This window comes from Callorhinus ursinus, unplaced genomic scaffold (assembly GCF_003265705.2).
Source record: "Callorhinus ursinus isolate GAN/ISIS: 27379988/994484 unplaced genomic scaffold, GSC_fseal_2.0 scaffold4, whole genome shotgun sequence".
Lineage (NCBI taxonomy): Eukaryota > Metazoa > Chordata > Mammalia > Carnivora > Otariidae > Callorhinus > Callorhinus ursinus.
The window spans coordinates 9712895-9738999 of NW_027397066.1; the positions used below are offsets into that span (position 1 = coordinate 9712895).

A 26105-nucleotide genomic window follows, 5' to 3' on the forward strand; every position below is an offset into this window, starting at 1 on the left:
AATAATGCCCCAGGGGTACCTGGGCAGCTCAGTCAGTTGGGCAGATATCTGGCTCTTGGTTTTGGTTCAGGTCATGACCTCTGGGTCATGATATCAAGCCCCGGAGTTGGGTTCTGCATTTGGTGGAATCTGCTTGGGATTCTTTCCCTCTTCCTCTCCCTCCCCCTCTACCTCTCCTGTGTGCACACACATCCGTGATCTCTCAAATAAATGAATGAATGAATAAATAAATCAATAAAATCTTTAAAAAAGAAAAGAAAAATGCCTCAGAATTGGCCTTTGAAGAACACTAATCTTCAATCTACTGATTCCACCTCGAGTTGATTTGAATGATACAATATATTGTGTTACAACAGCTCTGCCCTGAAAGTCAGATTGCTCTTGGACTGCAGTCTTGGCCCTACCATCTACTGATTTTTTTTTTTTAATTTTATTATGTTATGTTAGTCACCATACAATACATCATTAGTTTTTGATGTGGTGATCCACGATCCATTGCTTTCATATAACACCCAGTGCTCCATGCAGTACATGCCTTCCTTAATACCCATCACCAGGCTAACCCATCCCCCCTTCCCCCTCCCCTCTAGAACCCTCAGTTTGTTTTTCAGAGTCCATAGTCTCTCATGGTTCATCTCTCCCTCCAATTCCCCCCGCCTATTTTTTCCCTTCCTCCTCCTAGTGTCCTCCATGCTATTCCTTATATTCAAGAAATAAGTGAAACCATATGATTATTGACTTTCTCTGCTTGACTTATTGCACTTAGCATAATCTCCTCCAGTCCCATCCATGTTGATGTAAAAGTTGGGTTTTCATCCTTTCTGATGGCTGAGTAATATTCCATTGTATATATGGACCACATCTTCTTTATCCATTCATCTGTTGAAGGGCATCTCGGCTCTTTCCACAGTTTGGCTATTGTGACATTGCTGCTGTGAACATTGGGGTGCATATGGCCCTTCTTTTCACTACATCTGTGTCTTTGGGGTAAATACCCAGGAGTGCAATTCCTGGGTCATAGGGTAGCTCTGTTTTTAAATTTTTGAGGAAACTCCACACTGTTTTCCAAAGTGGCTGTACCAACTTGCATTCCCACCAACAGTGTAAGAGGGTTCCCCTTTCTCCACAACCTCTCCAACATTTGTTGTTTCTTTCCCTGTCCATTTTTGCCATTCTAACTGGTGTAAGGTGGTATCTCAATGTAGTTTTCATTTGAATTTCGCTGAGGGCTAATGATGATGAACATTTTTTCATCTGTCTGTTAGCCATTTGTATGTCTTCTTCAGAGAAGTGTCCTTTCATATCTTCTGCCCACTTTTTGACTTGATTATTTGTTTTTTGGGTGTTGAGTTTAAGAAGTTCTTTATAGATCTTGAATACAAGCCCTTTATCTGTAGTGTCATTTGCAAATATCTTCTCCCATTCTGTGGGTTGCCTCTTTGTTTTGTTGACTGTTTCCTTTGCTGTGCAGAAGCTTTTTATCTTGATGAAGTCCCAAAAGTTCATTTTTGCTTTTGTTTCACTAGCTCTTGGAGATGTATTTTGAAAGAAGTTGCTGTGGGCAATGTCAAAGAGGTTACTGCCTATGTTCTCCTCTAGGATCTTGATGGATTCCTGTCTCACATTGAGGTCTTTCATCCACTTTTGAGTTTATCTTTGTGAATGGTGTTAGAGAATGGTCAAGTTTCATTCTTCTGCATGTGGCTGTCCAATTTTCCCAGCACCATTTATTAAAGAGACTGTCTTTTTTCCATTGCATGTTTTTTCCTGCTTTGTCAAAGATTATTTGACCATAGAGTTGGGGGTCCATATCTGGGTTCTCTATTCTGTTCCATTGGTCTATATGTCTGTTTTTGTGCCAGTACAATGCTGTCTTGGTGATCACAGCTTTGTAATACAGCTTGAAATCGGACAACGTGATGCCCCCAGCTTTTTCTTTTTCAACATTTCCTTGGTGATTCGGGTTCTTTTCTGATTCCATACAAATTTTAGGACTGTTTGTTCCAGCAACTTGAAAAACGTCATTGGAATTTTAATCAGGATGGCATTGAACGTATAGATTGCTCTGGGTAGCATAGACATTTTAACAATGTTTATTCTTCCGATCCATGAGCATGGAATTTTTTCCATCTTTTTGTGTCTTCTTCAATTTCCTTCATGAGTGTTCTGTAGTTCCTAGAGTATAGATCCTTTACCTCTTTGGTTAGGTTTATTCCGAGGTATCTTATGGTTTTTGGTGCTATTGTAAATGGAATCATTTCTCTAATTTCTCTTTCTACAGTTGCGCTGTTAGTGTATAAGAAAGCAACTGATTTCTGTGCATTGATTTTGTACCCTGCCACATTACTGAATTGCTGTATGAGTTCTAGTAATTTGGAGGTGGAGTCTTTTGGGTTTTCCACATAAAGTAACATGTCGTCTGCGAAAAGAGAGAGTTTGACGTCTTCTCTGCCAATTTGAATACCTTTTATTTCTTTTTGTTGTCTGATTGCTGTGGCTAGGACTTCTAGTACTATGTTGAACAACAGTGGCGAGAGTGGGCATCCTTGACATGTTCCTGATCTTAAGGGAAAGGCTCTCAGCTTTTCCCCATTGAGGATGAATTGTGGGTTTTTCATAGATGGATTTTATGAACTTGAGGAATGTTCCATCCCTATACTCTGAAGAGTTTTAATCAAGAAAGGATGTTGTATTTTGTCAAATACTTTTTCTGCATCAATTGAGAGGACCATATGGTTCTTCTCCCTCCTCTTATTAATGTATTCTTTCACACTGATTGATTTGCGAATGTTGAACCACCTTTGCATCCCAGGGATAAATCCCACTTGGTCGTGGTGGATGATCCTTTTAATGTATTGTTGGATCCTATTAGCTAGGATTTTGTTGAGGATTTTGGAATCCATATTCATCAGGGATATCGGTCTGAAATTCTCCTTTTTGATGGGGTCTTTGCCTGGTTTGGGGATTAAGGTAATGCTGGCCTCATAGAATGAGTTTGGAAGTTTTCCCTCTGCTTCTATTTTTTGAAACAGCTTCAGTAGAATAGGTATTATTTCTTCTTTGAATGTTTGGTAGAATTTCCCAGGGAATCCATCAGGCCCTGGACTCTTGTTTTTTGGGAGGTTTTTGATCACTGCTTCAATCTCATTAGGGGTTATTGGCCAATTCAGGTTGTCAATTTTTTCCTGTTTCAGTCTTGGCAGCTTATAGGTTTCCAGAAAGGCCTCCGTTTCATCCAGATTGCTCAGTTTATTGGCATATAGTTGTTGATAATAATTTCTAATAATTGTTTCTATTTCCTTGCTGTTAGTCGTGATCTCTCCCCTTTCATTCATAATTTTATTAATTTGGGTCCTTTCTCTTTTCTTTTGGATAAGTCTGGCCAGTGGTTTATCGATCTTATTAATTCAAAGAACCAACTTCTAGTTTCATTGATCTGATCTACTGTGTTTCTGGTTTCTAATTCATTGATGTCCACTTTAATTTTAATTATTTCTCTTCTAATGCGTGGGTTAGGCATCATTTGTTGCTTTTTCTCTAGTTCTTTAAGGTGTAGAGTTAGTTGGTGAATTCGGGATTTTTCTGTTTTTTTTGAGTGAGGCTTGGTTGGCTATGTATTTCCCCCTTAGAACCGCCTTTGCAGTATCCCATAGGTTTTGGACCGATGCGTTTTCGTTCTCATTGATTTCCATGAATTGTTTTAAGTTCTTCTTTGATTTCCTGGTTGACCCAAACATTCTTGAGCAGAGTGGTGTTTAGCTTCCAAATGTTTGAATTTCTGCCAAATTTTTTCTTGTGATTGAGTTCCAGTTTTAAAGCACTGTGGTCTGAGAATATGCAGGGAATGATCTCAATCTTTTGGTATCGGTTGAGACCTTATTTGTGACCCAGTATGTGGTCTATTCTGGAGAAAGTTCCATGTGCGCTCGAGAAGAATGAGTATTCTGTTGTTTTAGGGTGGAATGTTCTGTAAATATCTATGAGGTCCATCTGGTCCAGTGTATCGTTCAAAGCTCTTGTTTCCTTGTTGATTTTTCTGCTTAGATGATCTGTCCATTGCTGAGAGTGGAGTATTGAGGTCTCCTACAATTAACGTATTGTTATCAATATGACTCTTTATTTCAGTTAACAGTTGGCTTATGTAGATGGCTGCTCCCATGTTGGGGGCAGAGATATTTACAATTGTTAGATCTTCTTGTTGGATAGACCCTTTAAGAATGATATAGTGTCCTTCTGTGTCTCTAACTACAAACTTTAGTTTAAAATCTAATTTGTCTGATATAAGAATTGCTACCCCAGCTTTCTTTTGAGGTCCACTGGAATGGAAGATAGATCTCCATTCCTTCAGTTTCAGTCTGGATGTATCTTTAGGTTCAAAATGAGTCTCTTGTAGGCGGCATATGGATGGGTCCTGTCTTTTTATCCAATCTGCAACCCTGTGCCGTTTTATGGGAGCATTTAGGCCATTCACGTTGAGAGTGATTATTGAAAGATATGAATTAACTGTCATTGTGTTGCCTGCGAAGATGCCGTTTTTGTAGATTGTCCCTGTAAATTTCTGTTGTATATCACTCTTGGGGTCTTTCTCCCTTTATAGAACCCCCCTTAATATTTCTTGCAGGGCCGGCTTAGTGGTCACTTATTCTTTCAGTTTCTGCCGGTCGTGGAAGCTCTGCATCTCTCCATCCATTCGAAATGAAAGCCTTGCTGGATAAAGCATTCTTGGCTGCATGTTCTTCACATTTAGTACCCTGAATATGTCTTGCCAGGCCTTTCTGGCTTGCCAGGTCTCTGTAGATAGGTCTGACGTTATTCTGATGTTCCTCCCTCTGTACGTAAGGAATCTCTTCCCCCTAACTGCCCTTAAGATGGTTTCCTTGGTTCTAAGATTTGCAAGTTTTACTACTACATGCCGGGGTTGTTGGCCTGTTTTCCTTGATCTTGGAAGGGGTCCTCTCTGCCTCTAGGACGCGAATGTTTGTTTCATTCCCCAGATTAGGGAAGTTCTCAGCTACGATTTGCTCAAATACATCTTCCAGTCCTCTCTCTCTCTCCACTCCCTCCGGGATTCCAATTATTCTGACATTGGAATGCTTCATGGTGTCACTTATTTCTCTGATTCTATTTTCATGGATTCTGAGTTGTTTTTCCCTGGCCTCCTCTTTTCCCTTTTTATCTATTATATTGTCTTCCAGGTCGCTTATTCGTTCTTCTGCCTCAGTTACCCTAGCTTTTAGATTATCTAGATTGGACTGGATCTCATTGATAGTGTTTTTAAGTTCTGCCAATTCAGCTTTCATTTCCGCCCTTAGAGACTCTATGTTGCCATTAATTGATTTCTCCATTCTAGCCACTGTCTTCACAATTGCTAGCCTGAATTCCATCTCCGACATCTGTCCATTTGTAAATCTGCAGCATAAGTCATAATCTCTGAGTCTTTTCTATTTGGGGGGCTCCTCCTCCTAGTCATTCTGTTGATGGGTGGTTGAGGGAATGTATAAGAGTCCAAATTATTGACCAGAACCCAAGCAAGATGCACCTGTTTTCTTGGGACCTTAGGGGTGCTGGCCTCTTGTTTTCTGCGGGAGGGGCCTGCCGCACTGTTACTCAGGCAGTAAATCCCTGTTTGGGCAGAGTTGCCCTGACCCCCTGTGGCGGGGGATGGGCTCAGCGGGAATCAGTTTTGGGGACTTTTGTTTTCTGGCGGCTTTCTGCGTCTCTTCCGCAAGTCAGAGCAGAAAAGACCGTTTCCAACCCTCTGCCTCAGAGCAGAGAGACCGCAGTCTGTTCTTCAGTGAGCTCTCCAGGCCACACCGTCTCCATTTCTGTCCATGCTGCTATAAACTGCAGCGGCCTGGGTTGTCCGCCCCTCCGCAGCACCCCCAGTCCTGCCTCCAGGTCGGAGCACGTCTCTGCCCTTTGTGCTTCTAAAACCACCAGCCGCCCCCACATCGCACGACCCCGCCGCTCCGGGTTTCATCCCCAGGGGCTGCCCTCAAGTCCTTTCCCCACCACTACCGGTCTGCAAGTCCGTGCCCTGTCTCCAGCGCGCAAGGCTGTCGCTCACCGGCAGTGTAGGATCCCCATGGCCAGGCACCCTCCCGCTGCAGTTTATCCTCCGGTATCTGCCCGCGGAATCACAGCTCCCCGCTTCGTGCCTCGAAACCAACCGTCTGCAATATTCTGTTTGTAGAGATCCAGATCTTACATCTCAGACTGATTTCGTGGGTGCTCAGAGTGGTCTGGTAGATACCCAGCTCAATTCTGGAGACCAGTTGAAACAGGGTCCCCTACTCCTCCGCCATCTTTCCTCCCATCTACTGATCTTGAGCAATGCTTCTGTCATCCACCTCTATAATACTTGCCATGTCTATATGATTATGTGAAGTAATAAAAATAGACTTACTTAAAAACTAACATATTACATAATTGCTGGGAATTTTTTATTATTCTGAGTGAATAAGAATCACATTTTCAAGTCAACTTCGAGGTAGTTTTTACACTCATAGATTGAGCCATTGACCTATGATGTCTCTTACACCTTAAGATTTTTGGAACTCTTCTAAATCAATATATGAAAATCTTCATCTCAACGTGGATCAATATGTGAACATTATAGAATATGCAAATAAAACATGGCCACCATCTCTTTATGATCAGTACTAGATCAGAGCTATGGAATAAAAATTAAATACTACAGGGTTGTGTGGTTGGCTCAGTCAGTTAAGCCTCCTACTATTGATCTCAGCTCAGGGTCATGAGTTCAAGCCCCACACTGGGTTCCACGCTTGGCATGGAGCCTACTTTAAAAAAAATTGGGGCGCCTGGGTGGCCCAGTCAGCTAAGTGTCTGCCTTCGGCTCAGGTCACTGTCCCAGGGTCCTGGGATTGAGCCCCGCATGAGGCTCCCTGTTCAGCGGGGAGTCTGCTTCTCCCTCTCCCTCTCCTTCTCCCTCTACTGCTCCCCCCAACTCATGCACTCTCTCTCTCCCTTTCTCTCTCCAATAAATAAACACAGTCTTTTTTTAAAAAATATTAAATTAAATACTACAAGAATTGGTAAACTATGGCCCCAAGGTCAAATTCAACTCAAAGTCCATATTTGTAAATAAACTTCCATTGAAATACAGTCATACTTATTTGTTTAAGCATTATCAATGGCTCCTTTTGTACTACAACTGCGGAACTGAGTAGCTACAACAGAGAGAGTATGGCTTGTGAAACCTAAAATATTTTCTATCTGGTTCTCTAAGGAAAAGTTTGCCAATTCCTGATCTAGATCAGTGTGTCCAATATTTTTCAGAGAGCAATACCTATGAATCTTCCAGAACTCATAAGAAAGGCAGAAGGATAAATGCCTTTCATTTATCTAGCTATCCACCAACCCAAACATCTGTTCATAAACCCCATTCTCAAAAACACTTAATGTAAAAAACTATGATTCCATCTTTGCTCATAACATGACAGTCTTTCATCAGTTCTGACCTACTTCAATGTGGTCAAAATCTGAAAAGGGAAAATGAGAAAACCAAAAAGACATTAAAACACAGAAGTGTTCTAGAATTTTCAGTTTCAACTCTGACCCGTAAAAAGCCCGGAAGTCATCATGTCTGTCCTTACAGTAAGAAAAAAATCTAAACAAACTAAAAATCAATGATTTTTCTTGGGCAAAACAGAGAGCTGACTTTGCAGGGTAACTCACCACCCTGAAATCTGGGAAACAGATGAATCCAAAGAGTCATAGCCAAAATGTGCTTACCTGGAGCAGAAGCCACTGTAGCCAGCAAAGGGTAGGAACACTTAAACGATAATTCTGATAAACTGCTGGAGACTGCATGTGATCCACTTTGAGAATAAAAAACTCCCAAGTGGGAGTACTCTCACATTTTCATGGATTTTACCTCCAGAAACTATCAGATCCTTTTGGTAAAGCATCAAGAAAGATCCCCCCCATGGCTCTGACATGGCGAGGGAAAAATTAACCATTGTAAAATACACCCAGAGTAATATCCATTAAAAAAAAGGCATACTGTCCAGGAAAAAAGCTTAATCAGTGTCTTATATCCCATGGGGAAAGACAGTTCCCATCTCCAGCCTCTTCTAGCCATCCTGTCTCACCTAAGTGGGAATAGCTCATAAACACTTGTAAAGGTCACAGCCCAGGGACACAGGCCCACTATAAAGCTGTGACTTAATCATAAGAGTATAGAATGCTTCCCTGCCTCCATACTTTACCATAACACCAACTGGGCTCCAGCATAATAGTAGCATATTACATTTGAAAGAGCTGCAAAACACAAACTTCAACTGAAGAAGAATTTTTTGAGATACCCAAAAAGACAAGGGAGAAAAAAACAAGGACACTAGAGGAACTGGATGTCTCTGGTACCTAGAGCCTCAGCAAACATTAAACACAGGCCAACTCCTGGCTAATTAACTTAAAACCTCACACTAAAGGCCTATTACCTGAGTTCTTATTAATCTATACATATTTGCTTTCAAAAAAAAAAAATTAGAAGGCACACTAAAAGGCAGTTTGAAGGAAAAAGTAAGCCTTAGAACTAGACTGAAATATGACACGGATTTTGGAATGATCATCAGGACTTTAAAACATTACGATAAATATTTTTAAAAAGGTTCCAGTGGAAAAGGTAGACAATATACAAGAACTGGTGGATAATGTAGACAAAGAGATGGAAACACTAAAAAATAATGAAAAGGAAATGCTAGATATCGAAACCACTGTAACAGAAATGAAGAATGCCATTGATGGGCTTATCAGTACACCAGACACAGTCTAGGAAAGAATCTGTAAGCTTGAAGATAAGGTAATGGAAATTTCCAAAAGTAAAATGCAAAGACAAAAAAGAATGAATAAAACAGAACATCAAAAACCTATGTGACAATTCTGAATGGTGTATCATACATGTAACTGGACTACCAGAAAAAGAAAAGAGAATGGAACTTAAGAAATATTTGAAATGGGGCGCCTGGGTGGCTCAGTCGTTAAGCGTCTGCCTTCGGCTCAGGTCATGATCCCAGGGTCCTGGGGTTGAGTCCCATATCAGGCTCCCTGCTCCGCGGGAAGCCTGCTCCTCCCTCTCCTACTCCCCCTGCTATGTTCCGTCTTTTGCTGTGTCCCTCTCTGTCAAATAAATAAGTAAAATCTTTTAATAAAAATTTAAAAAAAAAAGAAATATTTGAAGTAACAATGGCCAAGAAATTGACAAAATCAATCAGACACCAAACCACAGATCTAGAAATCTCAGAAGACAACAAGTAGGATAAATACAAAAAAAAAAAAAAAAAAATCTACATGTAAGCACATCATATATTCAAACCGCATAAAACAAAACACTAACAGGGGCACCTAGGTGGCTCAGTAGGTTAAGTATCCGACTCTTGATTTCGGTTCAGGTCATGATCTCAGGGTCGTGAGATCCGCATGGAGCCTCCTTAAGATTCTCTCTCCCTCTCCCTCTGCCTGCCAGCCTGCCTCCCATTCCAGCTCACACATGCTCTCTCTCTCTAAAAAAACAACAACAACAACTAAGAGAAAATCTTAAAAGAAGTCTGGGGTGAGAGAGGGGTTGGTGAGAGGGAATCTGTTATCTAGAGAGGAACAAGGATAAGAATTACAGAGAATTTCTTATCAGAAACCATGTAAGAAAAGAAAGGAGTGAAATATTTAAAATGTTGAAAGAAAGGAAAGGACCAATCTAGAATTCTATATGTAAAATTATCCTTCATAAGTGAGGGAGAAATAGACTTTCTCAGATAAACAAAACCTGTGGGAATTCATAGCTAGCAGATCTGCCCTGGAACAAATGTTAAAAGAGGCTCTTCAGGGATAAAGAAATGATATGGATGAGAAATGTATTTGTACAAAAAGAGAGGAAGATGGGGCGCCTGGGTGGCTCAGTTGGTTGGGCGTCTGCCTTCGGCTCAGGTCATGATCCCAGAGTCCTGGGACTGAGCCCCACATTGGGCTCCCTGCTCAGCCAGGAGTCTGCTTGTCCCTCTCCCTCTGCCCTGCTCCTACTCTCTCTCTCTCTCTCAGTCTCTCTCTCTCCCTTTCTCAAATGAATAAATAAAATCTGAAAGAAAGAAAGAAAGAGTATCAGAAAAGGAGTAAAGGTTAAATAAAAGCATTTTTTTTCTTATTCTTAGTTGATCTAAAATACAACTCTTTAAAGTAATAATAGTAACAATGTATTGAGTGATTATAGCATATGGGTAAGTGAAATGAATGACTGCCACGTCATAAGAGATGGGGAGATGGATTAAGAATATGCTTTTATGAAGTATCTGAACTATACATGCAAAGCAATACAGTGCCATGTGAAGGTGGACTTAAACTAGTTAAAATATATATTGGAAACTCCAGGGCAATTGCTAAAAAAAAAAAAAAAAAAAGTGTTCATGTATAATCGATAGGCTAAGAGAAGAGTTAAAATGCTCAAACAAAACAATAAAAGCGAGAAAGGTTTAAAAGAAAACAAAAGACTAGCACAAGAAATAGAAAACAAATATGACAGAAATTAACCAAACTGTATCAATAATCACTTTAAATGTGAATGGTCTAAATATACCAATTAAAAGATAAATTGTCAGAGGGAATGAAAAACCAAGATTCAACTACATATTGCCTACAGGAAATTCACTTTAAATATAAAGACACAAATTAAAAGTAAAGGGATAGAGAAATACCATGCTAACACTAATGAAAACAAAACTGAAGTATTCATATTCATTTCAGACAAAGCAGACTTTGGAATAAGGAAAGGTATTAGGTATAAAACCTGGCATAATGATAAAGTCAGTTCTCCAAGAAGGCATAACAATCTTTCATGTATATACACCTAACAACAGAGTATCAAAATATGTAATGCCAAAACTGACAGAACTGTAAATCCACAGATCCACTAGTATTGTTGGAGACTTGAACACCCCTTTTTCATTGACTGATACATTAAGCAAGCAGACAATCAGTAACTCACATGTACATTCTGGGCCATAAAACATACTTTAACAAATTTATAAGACCAGAAATCATACCAAGCATGTTCTTAGACTCCAAAGGAATTAAACTAGAAATCAATAATAGAAAGATAGCTGGAAAAACTCAAAATATTTGGTGATTAAACAACATGCTTTTAAATAACACATGGGTCAAAAAAGAAGTCTCAAGAGAAGTTTTAAAGTATCCTAAATTAATAAAAACACAACCTATCAAAACTTGTGGGATATAGCAAAAACAGTGCTTAGAGGAAAATGTATATAGCATTGAATGCATATATTAGAAAAGAAGAAACATCAATGATCTAAGCTTCTACTTGAAGAAACTGAGGAAGAAGAACAATTTAAGCTTAATGAAAGCAGAACAAAAAAAAATCATAAAAACTGGGGCGCCTGGGTGGCTCAGTCATTAAATGTCTGCCTTTGGCTCAGGTTATGACCTCAGAGTCCTGGGATCGAGCCCCGCATCAGGCTCCCTGTTCGATGGGGAGCCTGCTTCTCCCTCTGCCCGCTGCTCCCCCTGCTTGTGATCTCTCTCTCTCTGTCAAATAAATAAATAAAATTTTTTTAAAAAATCATAAAAACTAGAGATCAACAAAATTTAAAAGAAGAAAATAATAGAGAAAATCAAAAAAACCAAAAGCTGGTAAACCTCTAACCAGGTTAACCAAAAAAAAGAGAGAAGGGAAGAGAAAACCCAAATCAATGAAGGGCCATCACTATTAGTCCCACAGACATTATAAGAATAGTAATGGAGTAATATAAACAACTCTATGGCCAAAAAGTTGATCACACAGATGAAAGGGATCACTGCTCTGAAAGACACAAATGACCAAAACTCCTACAAGAGGCCACTGACCCCCGCCAAGGCCTCTACCCACCAGCTGCAGCACACCAAAGTCAGACCTCTAAGTACTCACCTCTTTAGGAGCCTATAACACAAGCACCCTCAAAACCCCGAATCTCTCACCACCAATCTCTCATCCATCAATCTGGACCTCTTCTGACTGCTTCCAGAAAACTATCAGAATCTTCTCAGCCACAAGAAAGTATAACTCCCTCAGAAATGCAATACATCTTGGCAACAACTGAAGCAATCTACCAGTAACTGCCAGAAATAATTTTCTTGGCAACCCTGTGGCCATCGAAACCCATCTCCATGTCTCATGTCCCTGATGCATTTTTATTACTTACCTACCTGCCATTTATCTTTCTCCTACGTCTCTTCCCCACACTGCTCTGTGCTTGCTCTTCCCGGTTTACCCTCCAGCTACTCCTCTTCATCCCAGATCTTTTTGCTATAACTTTTGGAAATCAGATTTCAAGTTTAATACATCCTTCTATATCTTCAAATTCTTCAGCAAAGATTCCCTCTATTTTCTATACCTTAACTTCACTTTTTCCCCTGCAATTCCCAGAAGACACTATCGCCCCTTCTCTTTATAAACCTCAAAACTTTTAGTAAATATTACACAAAGTTTCTTCATATAGTATTTTGTTTTCATCTATTTCACTTTTCACCATATCTAATGAACATGATGATGAACCATTAACCAGACAGACAGCATTTTCAAGGAAATATTGAAGTCTCAAAGGACAATACCTAAGTACTCTAAGTTATTCCATAGATTTAGTTCTGAAATTTAACAGGCACAGTACATACACAATTTAACCTTCCACAAAATGAAAGGTTCCCAGTTCCCGTAATGCAGGTATTTTTTTCCTCCATGATTTGTACAACAAATAATCTACTTTAGCTTTTAATTATATGTGGAAATGGGTTAAACCATATAGCTTGTACCACAGTCTTACAACATATACTTTGCTGCATAAGTACAACCCGTAAGAAGAAACACTAATGCAAGAGCGGTCTGTATAATCAGTTATAAGTTGGCAAGTATCCAAGTAAAAAATGCACAGTAAAAGATAGCAGAGGGTCTCAGAGAGTCCAGCTTTGCGATGCGCTCTCTCCCCAGCCGCTATACAGGCAACCAAATCCTTTTGTTGGTGGTTAACAGGCTGGCTCATCTGTGTGGGGCACTGGCACACAATAGTAGTTATGTTCTGCCTCACAAATGACTACACTTCATTGAGTTTATGCTCAGTAGGGCAGTGTTTGCAAACCACTTAGATTCCAGGGCGGAAAGAGCTACAAAAATGAAACACCCAGTCCTTCTCTGAGGTTTGTTATTAGCCTCTGTTAGCCACAGGTTACAAGGCACTAAACACTATGTACTGTGTGTTTGCTTCTAACCACTATGAAAAATAGCCTATAACATCTTTCTGAAGACTCCTAGAAAATTTTAAGTTAATTTAAAATCTGGGAATTTAACTGGGAAATACTTCAATTCTTAGAACTGGTTCTTGTCAAAATACCTCACTAATTCTTTCTTGGGTGTCAATCCAATTTTGTTTCAACCAACGCTATTCAATAGATGATTGCTAGAGTTAACACTACTGGGGGGAAAATGTGAACAGGGTAAAATAATCAGTGCTATTTGAATCTAAGTTCATTCCCAGCCTACCAATGAGCTTCTTAATGTTAAGAAATGCTTTAAGAAAAACAGACTCACTAACTTAACTGCCCAGACATGTGTAAGATAATTCTTTCTATACACAATACGTAAGTTAGAGAACCTAAGCCAAAATCCTAAATAACACATTAAACTGATGTCCTCAAAACAGCCTATCCAAACATCATTTCTGAACGATATCTATCCTGTAACATGTATACCAAAATGCAAAGTATTCATGAGATGAGCAATATAAGCATCTATAAGAACTCTAGAAACAGTATAGATCCACTTTGAAGAATAATTATATGACCATATAATATAAAGTTATTAAGTATACTAAAATGCTACTGGAATGCTTTTGAAAAGTAACATTTCCCCCAGTTTATGGTAGAGAATCGTAGTCAGAGCTTCTCTGGCCTAGATAGAAAAATTTACATATATTTTACAAAAGAAACTATTGGTAAATGTACTTTATGTATTTTGCATAAACTAATTTAGAATCTCTGGAAAGCAGAATTTATTATATTTTCATTAATTTATGATAATTCATTTTTATCATCTCAGAATTTGTAGTTTCCTGGCACAATTTCATAATGTTCATGAAATTCTCAGAAATACTGTACTTACATCGTTGTTCAATAAAACAAGGTATAGTCTTATAACATTCACAGAAATTGTAAAGTATAAACAATGTAAGGCACCATCAAAAGAAAAAAATGTCATATGTACCTTCAAAACAGAAATCTTATTTGACAAGTTTATAAGAAGGAATATAACACGCTCTTTCTCACAACATATGAGGGACATCAGAAGAGAACACAGACATTTTACTAAACTCAGGTTCTCTCAAAAAAAGATGAAAATTTTTTTTAATTTCTACAAATTTGACTAATAATGTCTGCTGATTTTAAGCAGTTAAATAATGGCATAAAACACTGCAAAAAAAAATGATTTAACAGAACAGCCACATAACATTGTGAATGCACTAAATGCCACTGATTATATACTTTTACAATGGTTAATTTTATAACATGTCAATTTCACACCAACAATTTTATACATAATTTTATATTAATAAATAACTATATAAATCAAATAATAAACTTTTAAATGACGAAAAGGTAAAATTAAGGGAATCCAAATCACGAGCATTATATACCCTCAATTTTTAGTGAAGAAAAATTTGTCAATTGAATTTTATATTATTTTTTGCCCTAAGATTCATAAAATCTTCCCATTCTCCACTAACTCTGGATATACCTATAACCAATAAAATTTATTTGACGTTCAGAGTCAAATGTTTTAAGAAGCTTGACTAATATAATGTTTATTTTTTTTAAAAATCCAGTATGTACCCTTGAAGGTAGACTTTAACGGACAAAGAGGAAAGAGATTATTATTTTCAAAACCAATTTTACCAAATAGGTGAGCAAAACAAAGAACTGTGGCTTCCCACAAATCTCTGTCTAGCAATTTTTCTTTATCTTAATATCTACTTTGAATATAATGCTTAAAACAGAAAAAAAATAAACCACAAAAAAGCCAGACACAAAAATCTGAGACGTATGTTTTAAGAGAAAAATGAACATGCATAAAATACCAAATTATATGGTCACAAGTGAAAATGCTAAATGAGCAGAAAGATTTTCCAGGAGACAAAGAACAATGTAGAAAAGGCATAGACGTATTTCTAAAAGCCAGATCTATATATCAATAATGCAAAAAACGAAACCCTAGGGCCTCACACTTGATTCAGAACCATTTATCCTTCTCTGAATGTTTTAGAAAATAATTCAGAATCTATTTTCCATCCAAAATTAAGGCAATGGTGTATGTCGAGCATCACACTTCGTACAGAACAGTGCTTAACATTCTGTCTTTGTCTCCTAGACTCACTTCTTAGAAGCAACATAGTTCCACAGAACCAAGGTAAGACTCTTCCACTGAAAACATTAAACTCCAATAAAGACCTAAAGAAGGATTATGACTATTAGCCCCTCCTGCGCTTCATGATGGTGTGAAAGACACACACTAGAGTGGAAGAAAAAGCAAAAATAAACAGCATGTCAATAATTAACTTTCTGAAGTATATCACTATCATGCATATTTTCCATTTGCATAATAATTGAACAACTTATAAATTATATCTATATATGCTCATGTTGCCAAAGAATTTTGTCATATTATTATTCAAGCAGTTTTTCTCCATCTACATATTCTTCTGAAAAGACATCATTATGTTAAAATATTATATGTGCTTCATACATAGAATTGTTCATAGTTTGCTGATACAATATACTGATATGTATTAAATCTGAAGAATTATAAATATTTAATAAACTAATTCATAGCACAAAAATATGTAAATATGCTTTCTGTCCTTACAACTTAAAATGAAATTAAGTTTTCCCCTTCTATATTTTTCATTTAGTTGACATTTTCTGAAAGCAGTCACTATAACCAAATCAGCTAATAAATATAAAATACCACCTATCACTGCATTTATTCAACTGCTGACAATAATACCTAGCAATATAAGGAAGCATAGGAAAGCTATTAGTCACACCAGCTCCCTGACCCAAATCATTCCAAACATAATTTGGGGAGGATGAAACCAAAGGATGAGCACAAAGATAAAATCAGTCTCTCTACATATCAGATAAAAATCAAGTTATAAAGAGGGAGAGAGTATGTATGTGTGTACCCAGTTGTATGTGCTTGTGAGAGGAGTATTTTCAGTACTGGAATAATCATAGAATTTATGTCATACCTGTGCTCCATAGATATATTTATCCAACATCTTGCCTCCTATTGTCTGTCCTCCTATATCCCAAACTTGAAGAGTAACATTCAGGTTTCCTTGAATATAAAAACAAGAATGCAGAAAAGGTAAGTAACAAAATAACAACTGGATACAGTTTCAGAGAACACTAAATCACAATGATAAACTGTGGACCTAATCTGCCTTCTATTCTGCACGCTCATATGGTCAGATTATTTGGAACTGTGAAATGATGTTGTCAAAAGAAATCATAATGGGGAATTTAGATTTATACTTTTACCCCATTTCTATAGAACCACATTTATAATCACCTTCAAAACAAAACAAAAAAAACTTTCAATTCATACACTGCTCAAAACTTTAAAAAGAATAGTTTTCTTAAACAGAGACTAGGACGATAGAACACTTGTACGGGGGGTAAAAAATATATACTTTAAAAATAAAAATAGAACTTTATATTATATAAAGTATTATAACCTACCCTATAGCACATAATGAATTTTACTGTAAACTCTAAACTCTATAGGTTCTAATACTCACAGATTAATAACAGACTACAAAAATGGACTCAAGAGTTTCAACTCAAATTAATGGGACTATTAATATTTAAATGTCACTTAAAATATGCAATAGGAAACATAATTTTTAAAACTACGTTTTCAAACTTAACCTATAAAATATAAACACATACGACAGCCCTCTTGAGAACAGATGTAGGATACATACCCAGTATATCACTAAATATTATGATGCGTTTACTGTTAAAATCATCTCCACTGAAACAAATCATAATATGTGCTTCAAAGCCTTCATAAAATGGTGGAACAAATCTTCCCCATACAAGCATTATAAAAGCATTTAAAAATACTAAAAAGCAATCTTTAAAATTCTTTTGTCTATTTTGCAAACTATTTGGCTGATACAAAAATTTATGAGATAAGCTATTCTCTCTTATGAATGCATAACCCCAGAAGTTAAAGACCAAGTCCAACGTACTTCTTAGTTTAACATTTCAAAGTATTTCTCCTAATAATGCAGTTTTCTCCAAGTAGACAAAGTCTCAATTAGTATCTTCAAAATGAGCTCCCACACTAAAAAATGGACCTGCCTGAATGATTTGCCAATCAGAAAAACTCAAAATAAAAACTTAAGACACTAAAAAAAGTTCTCGCTTCGAAAACAATAAAAAAGATTATGAAGACATAAATTTTTATGCCAATGCCAAAACACTGAAATCAGAGAATGTTAAGTCACACCATTCAACTGAAAAGCAAGTATAACACTGGATTAACCAGCCAAGTTGTACCCCTAACTCTAAGTTTTGTTGGGTTTGTATTACAATCTTTCCATTATTTTGAGGTAGGTCTGTTGCATCTGCCAACGTGCAAAGGATTTACATGAGGAACTTCCATTAGCATTAATGAGAGCTCCTGAAGTTTATCACCCGTCATCATTCCCACATACACACACTTTCAACACTCACAGAGTAATGACGAACATGTTCTTAGAGCTCTGTAAAGACGAAAACCAAAATGTCACAGACAAGTAAGACTTATCCAACAACTGGGATAAACCCACTTACTTAAAAATCTAAATTTTTTCAAGTTTCAAAACTCAACTCATTCTCCTATGACGGTGTCTCAAACTAAGCAGGTGAGAAAAGACTAGTAGTCGTTAGCAATAAGTTAAATCGCTTCAGAAGCCCCTAGATAAACAGGCAGTACTCTCTTCATTTTACTTGCATACTCTTTACAGTCATTTGTTTACTTCAAAAAAACCAGTGCTTAATAATATTAACTTTCTTACAGTAAGATTGTAGGTAACACTTAATATAAGGCATTTAATCCCATTTTCTTCAAGGCCAGTAAATCCTATCACTTAGCTTTGCACTAAGAAATATAAAGCTTTTCTTCCTTTAAATTCTGATAGTCAGATCCAATCTGAATTAGTTATTGTGAACACCTTAGCTACCACTTTACGAACATGATATTCATGTTTCCAAATCCTTACTACATCATTTCAAGACTAAATCGTTTATTTAGTTGCCTCCCATCTGAGAAGTTTGTATTTATATTCCTATGTTGCAGGTATTTTTTAAATTCATACCTTTCTAAATAAACACTGTTTGTTGTTGTTGGCTTGTTTTTTTAATATACATATTCTAGTGCCTCAGAAATAAAAAGTTATGCATTACTGACAATCGACAATGCTAGCCAAAAAAACCCCACTTTTGCTATCATTATAGCTTCCACAAATGATACTAGCTTCATAGTTATTTCATATGTCTAGACACATGTTTTTAACTTCCACATTTGAATTTTAGGCTTATTAACATAAAAATAAAAATAAACAGGGGTTCTCTCTTTGGAAAACAAAACACATAAGGATGGAATTCCGATCAATATTCATTTTAAGTTACCCTAAACATAAATATATGAAGTATCCATGTATATTTTCAAAATGACATACCTAATAACCTACAAAAATAGAATTCAAATAATCAGTACTATAAAATTTTTTAAAAATCAAGAATCCATCTAATATAAATTTCCCACTAATAAAGAACATTAAGGAAATTGTCAGCAATCTAATCTCAAATGCAAAATGTTACAAAATTCCTGCTCCCCGGTAAGGAATGACACGTAACCAGGGGAAAAAAAAAATAAGATAAATGAGGTGACAAAATACAGGTAAGTTGCTTTTGGTATGAATCAAAGCCACCAAGAGGATTCAACAGTGACCTTGTAAAAGTACACTTGGTGCCTTGGTTAACCTTACTTAAAGTGCTGCACAGTCAAGATGGAACTAAAAACACAAGTCTGCCCACTTCTTGTACTAAAGACTTAGAAATCCTTTTCACAGTAGAACGCTGTTTACTGGACTGTACCCACAAGCTTCCTGAAAGTATTTTGACTAAGGCTCTTAAGAAGCTCTATCAGCAGAATCTCTGACTAACAGATACACTATTTTAAGCAGTAAATGCTGCACAGTGGTTGCATCCAGACTATACAGCATACCGGAACATGAAATATACTAAAATGGATGAATATTTACAAAGTAATGACCTTGAAAACTTGCATGAAGAGAATGTCAATAGATGGACAGGAGGTATTCACCTAACAATCTGAATGGACAGAAGATTTACTAGACAGAATACTTAACAAATACTAGATTCGCCCAGTACGCTCTTTACAATAAATTCGATAATACTGCCTGTAATGTTTTAGCAAATGATACATATATTAATCATCCTACATTTGACACTTGCAATGAATTAAAATTAAGGTTAAAATATATAAAGAATATACTGTGAAGCTTGTAATTTATTTATCTCCTTTCTTAATGTACTTAATTATATAAAATCAGGTTACATTAAAACAATTTTTTCCTAGTGAAATTTCTAACACAATTTTGAGTCCATGAAGTAACATAAAACCAACTGCCTTAAAAAAAAAAAAAAAAAAAAAGAATTTTTTTCTGGAATTCTACCCATCAAAATAAAAACTTACTCAGGAATTCATTAAAATATACATTCATTGAGAGTATAAATTTCCTAACATCATTTTTAATATAAGTACTTTCTAACTCTAAAATATTATATTACAAATTTTGATTTCAAAAATACCAAATATTTTTTACAAAGTAATCAAAACTTTAAAATGGGTAGTATTGTGCAACAGATCAGAAATCATCATATGTATATATCACCTATATAAAATGTCCAAAACCAGCCCTAAAATATTTTTAATGATTGAGTGGTGCTTATTCCTATATTTAAGGCTTTGAACTAAAAAAAAAGTCAGAATAACTAAATAATATTAATGGTACAGAAAGCTGATGCTCTTGCTAATTACCATCAAAAACAATGGTCAATAACTAAATACATATATTAAGGTTCTCTATGTACAACTACCATCTCTGAAAAAACTGTTGCAAAAAATAAGCTTTCAGCATGTATAATATATGATCTGTGTATGTATTCTTCTAGTGACTCCTATACTCTGAATGTAGCATTAACCTAGACAAACAAATGAGAATAATAAAAGTAAAATGAGGTTTTTCAGTTTTGAATACATTAAAAGGAAATACAAATGAAACAAAATATGCGTATGTTTCTCATTAAGCCTCTTGTTGCAATAACTTAGTAATAGAAAGTTGGAATTCTTTTCTCATACTATATCTTTCAATTTATTTTTCATTGGTTGCTGAATACAGACAATCACAAAATATAATAGAGCATATTACTAGTGAGATATGCAGAATACCACCAATTACTAAGAGTTTTCATTAGCTGCTCTAAAACTTTCATGGAGAGTTGTCTGATAGATGGGGTGTTTGAGAGGTTAACATATTTCAATAATATTGGAATTTATTAAACCCCTTCCCACTATATCACTCACACTCCAGTATATGAATCTGACACTACACTCGCAACCGTTTTTATTCAAATGTGTTTCCTCAGAGAGGAGAGGGATGGACTGGTTTAGAAAGTCAATCAAGATAAACTGCTTTTAATAAAATACTTTAAACATCTAATTTAACCATCACAAATGAATGGACAGAGCATTTTAAAGCCCCAATTGTTCAGAAACTAACTTAAAACAGAAACCACTCTCTTTTTGTTATTATATCCCTGTATTTCCCACAAAATGTGCTGCAACTGGCATCTAAATAGTTTCTTTGCATGGTGAACTGAAACATCTTGAATGCTCAAACTGTATTTTTATGAGTGCCTAGGGACCCTAAATTTTAGTGGTCTATTAAATGCCAGCAATTTCATGCTGCCTTGCATAAAACAGCATTCACATATTAGAGCACAGAAGTTCCACAGCTACATTATACTTCTGTTCCAACCTTCTCTCGAACAAAAAACTGAAGCAGTGGCTAATCAAAATAATATTTTTAAAAAATAATCCCTTCCAGTCTTTTCACATTTAGTTTATACAATATCTGTTTATAATTGTATAGCATTTGACTTTTTTTAACTTTTTAGAATTTTATAAGCAACTATTGTTTATCCTTGAAAAATGTGTGGAGTGGTCAAAAACAGCAGGAGAGTGGGGGAATATATAAACTTTTCTCTCACACCCATGGACAATATGTCTTCACAGGAGATCCTGATGCAAGTTAACCTCCCTATGACAGATCCGCTAATTATATATATTTTCATGCAGAAACAACCCCCAAATTTATTTCACATATTTCTGTTATTATTGTAAGATATGTACAATTTTCTATGTTAAGATTTTTTAGTCTCTTACCCGGCAACGTTATCCTTCTCAAAAAGAAATCCAGTCCTATAGTTTGTTTGTACTGTTTCCCAAAAGTTTCTTGAGCAAAACATGTAGTTAAGGAGGTCTAAAAAAATTGATGCATAGAATATCAAAATTAATGTCTTTGCTTTAGAAATGTAAACAGAAAATCATTACTAACCTTATTAAGTAATCTTAGTAGTTATACTATCATTAATCCAACAAACAACTTTAAGCAGTTCTAATCAGTTACAGTGGGAGAAGGGACTTAACACTCCACCAAGTAAATTTCACTTGCCAACAGCTACCAGTGGGGACAACAGACTAATCTGTTAGATCTCTTTAAATCCCCTGAATAGTCAAGCTCCTTCTCCTTGCTGGAAATTAGAATTTGAGATTTATCAACAAGAAAACTAAAACAACATGACTAAAGATCTGACTCCTATACATCCATATGTATCAGTTCAATACAAATTTCAGAGAATTCTAAGTTTCATTTCTGAGGTTAAATACTCTGAATATTTGTGCTCTTAGCCAATAATAAGAAGTACTAATTAAAAAGGGGAAAGCCCGTTCATATAATTTTTCCTTTTTCCCTACAAAAAAAGTACCTTTAAATGTCTAATTTTTCTCTATATTAAAGATGTTAAATGAAAATTATCCTACAGAATGAATGAGATAATATTTATCTTTAAAATTAAAAAGTCAGTATTTTTAAGACTACTATTAAGCAGGCAAAAATAAGTATTTTCCATTCAACAACCATAAAGATTAAAAGTCACAAGAATATTATAACCAGAACATATATACATATTTCTACATTTTTTTTAAATAACAACTTAAAGTTGTATTCAAAACTCTGGAGTACCATTTCCTATCAAAGCAGAATAAAAATCATTCTGGAAACAACTGAAATAACTCAATAACTTAAAAGCTTCTTAAACATTTTAAATGCACTATTTGTAAACTTCACCAAAAAGAAAGGCAGATTCACAAAGCTTTCATGCTCTTTAAGAAATACTACCAAAGTTAAGTGAAAATTGCCTTTTTTTATTTTAAAAGTTAAAATTAGATATCAACTCCCAAAATAATGAAAACTAAAATTTCCAAGATAGCTTAGTATAATTAATTATTACATAAATGCAGCAATGCAAAAGAAAACTTGGCCAAATTTTAATCTCTTCAAACAAAAAGAACTAAAATTCCTTTTGACACAAGAACCATATTTTTCACACAAATGACAATCCACACACCCTAACCAATTCTTTTATTATTTAAATACTCAGCATTTGTAATAAATTTCTAAGATATGTGGTCAAATATTTATTGCGCACCCTAAGAAAGATGTTCTGATAGGCACTGAGAAATAAACTCATTACACTCAAATGAAAATTTGTTTGGCTTCCTGAAGCATATAACAATAATATAAAAACCGAGAGATTGGAATAAAAAGGGTAAGCATTCCTTTTTAAAACTTTTTGTTTTTTCATTTAGCTTTATTTATGCCATTGTGCTTGTTTAACTTAGAGTACAAAATCTTCTGTTAAGAGGTTCAGAGTTCCAGAGAAAAATAATTGCCACTATTTAACTATTATAGATATTTCAAAATGTTTAATACAGGGATGGTAGATATACTTTTATAAGACAAAGAGAAACTCAAGGCACATGTAACATTAGCATTGTGCCATTTAAGGTAATTTTTCACTTTCATGTAAGGTTCTCAAAGTTCAGTGTTTTTATATTAATAAATATTTTTAGAAATTCAAAGCTTCTTTTCTTGGAAGCAGGACTTCGAGATTCTGAAAGCCCTACCCTCACACTTTTTGAGGCAAACATAAAGCTAGGATTTTTGATTGGAATAAAGTATAATCTGTCAAAAGTATAGGCCCATGGGAACACAAATTATTAAAATGTGTTCTTATACCATCTCTGGACATACTACAAAATTAAACAGAGAATCAACTGAATCAGTGGTAGGCACTTCATCAATTCTCTAGACTTTCTGCCCTCTTTCACACTTAATAATTTCTCACAAGTCATTATATAAATACCCTTCTTAAACAATTATGAAGGGAACAATCATCTACCATATGTGAAACATCTTTATCTGATCCTTTATATTGTTTTGTTTGGTGAGCTTCTGCTAACAATTTTTACCATACTACATTTACTAATACCAAAAAAAAAAAGAAAAGAAAAGAAAGACTATTTGCCTCAAGAGAATCTTAAGAAATATGTAATAAAATCAAAAGTATGACTCAAAACAGAAAGAAATAAAAACACATGATACTAGGAGGAGGAGCTAAATTTCTCTTGGAGAAACTATTAGTGATTATCTCAATACTCGATTGCTTCCATCAACGTGTATTTAAATGCCATGAGTTAAAGCTGACAAGAAAAACTAATGCTAGAAAAACCAGCCAGGAATTCAACTAGTATACAAATAAGAATGAAAGAGAGGCTGAATTCATAAAAGGATAGTAAAGGAAACAGAATGGGAATGTTGGTAGCTGCCAATAACTTGAGAGCTGAATAGGGTATGGAGAAGAAAAAAGCTTGATACACAAATAATGAAGAAAGGTTAGATTTCTGATGTTCGTATCTGAAAATCTCTGGCAGAAAATGCCTTACAGTTTTACAAGAGATTAGTCAAGATGATAAAGACTAAATCAGAACACCATAAAGAGTTATCACTCACCCTTTTAAGCAGAATGATAGTCCTAATTCAACAATATGGAAGGTGCAAAAAATCATGCCCTGTCCTACACTAGACAGAATTTTAGACAGAAATGAAAAACTGTAATTATTCACACTAAATTAGCAACAAGAAGAAAACATAAGAAGGGCTAAATAAAAAACCCAGAAACAAAATTATGAACAAACTTCAACTGAGTAACACATGTATGAAATTAACTGATAAATACTGGTAGAAAAAGAAATGAACAAAAGTTTAAAGAATTATGATAGAACATAGGGTAATGGGCAATTTTTGTCTCTTTTAACAAGTGTATTAGTGCTATAGATTGTCACTGTAATTTTAAACAGGAAGTGAATTCAGTTATGAGTTGACCATAAAAGGATTTAGGAAATGAAAAATTAGAAGGTATTCAAAAGAAAATTGAGCAATAAGAAAACTATGCAAATATACCTTAAAATTTTTATTGAATAAGAGTGTTAGAAACAATGCTGATTTATTTAAAACAATTGAAACCTTCAAAAAGTTGCTTCCCCAGAACCTTTTAAAGGTAATCAGAACATCTTAGGTTGTTTTTTTCTCAGCAATAAAAATCAGTAACAAAATATCATCCTGGAAGGCAAGAAATTAACAGAATACTCCAAATTTTGCATATGAATGACACTTCTCCCAGGTGCCCTAGGAACTCAAATCTCAGAACCAAAGACTGGTGCAGCTTTGCAGGGCCAACTGCCAGGGAAGATGCAAACAGCAGTCGTCACCAGAGAAACCAGAGTCCAAGCTACACCAGTAAAAGGGATCGTGAAGCCGGAAACTGGTAACAATAACCACCTGCGTTTCTGAAGCCTCTGGCTAGGAAAAGGGAGGGAAAAGAAAGGACACAGACTTTAGCAATATTCCCAGAAACAGTGTTGGCGCCTTGGACAGAAGCGACAAGTGTGAAGACACCCCGGGCGGAGGCTCCTCACTTTTATTTGGGGGGTGGTCACTGACCACCTTTTTTGAGATCCCATGGACCCTCCCCAAAGAGCAAGCACCAAGAGATGATTATGTCCCTTTCAGGAGCTCCACAACCCAGAGTTAAAAACCCCAGCCTAAGAGGTAAGGAGACTGGCTGTCGGATATTCTCACGCACTCGGTCTCATTTATTCAATCAACCGTCACCAAAGGCTAGACCCTGAGCAAGGATCCCCTCTGTCACGACAGCAGCTCTACTCTCAGCATCAGCCCAAATTAGGAGCTCGATAGATAACCTGTTGAATGAATGCTTGTGTTGACAGGTGCTGTGCTTCGAGCAGTGATGAACGGGTATGATGCCATCAAACAGCAACTAGCGTTTATTGAGTGCACACCATGTTCTGAAAGCTTTATGTGGATTTTCACATTTAATGTGTATTTGCACATTTCACCCTTTGAGACGACCCCTATCAATACCCACCTTACCGATGAAGCACAAATAGGTTAGCAATTTTGCCCTCCAATGTCCCGACCAGTAAGGGCTGGAGCCCCAGTGCTCACCCAGGGAATTTGATTCCAGAGCCCAGTTCTCGGGAGGGCAGTGCAGGTATGAGAAACCGTAAAGCGGCCGGGGGATGCGGGGACGGCGGGGAGGGGGCTCGCGGGGGGAAAGGCAAAGTGTGAGCTGGACTAAGGTAAAAAGAGGTAAAATGACTTGGCAGATCTTTGCCAGTCCTCGGAGGCGAGAAGCTGGAAAGCTTCCCAGGAGGGCGACGCCGGCTCGACTCTTGAAGAAGTGGGAGTTCGCGATCCAGGCAGGGAGTTGGGAAGTGCCTTTTTTTTTTTTTTTTTTTTTTTTTTTTTTTTTTTTTTTTTTTTTTTTTT

General features: G+C 36.2%; 1 protein-coding gene across 8 annotated transcripts in view; it reads right to left on the reverse strand.

The window, feature by feature from the left end:
* RAB28 (RAB28, member RAS oncogene family) overlaps positions 1-26105 on the reverse strand; it is a 116274-nt gene that overhangs the window by 89635 nt on the left and 534 nt on the right. For all 8 annotated transcript variants that reach the window (XM_073891436.1, XM_025887482.2, XM_025887480.2 and 5 more), the window contains exons 2-3: positions 21578-21674; positions 16305-16393 (exon numbers count right to left, since the gene is read on the reverse strand). In XM_073891436.1, the coding sequence (XP_073747537.1) occupies positions 16305-16393; positions 21578-21674 (186 nt within the window). The remainder of the gene's footprint in view (positions 1-16304; positions 16394-21577; positions 21675-26105) is intronic.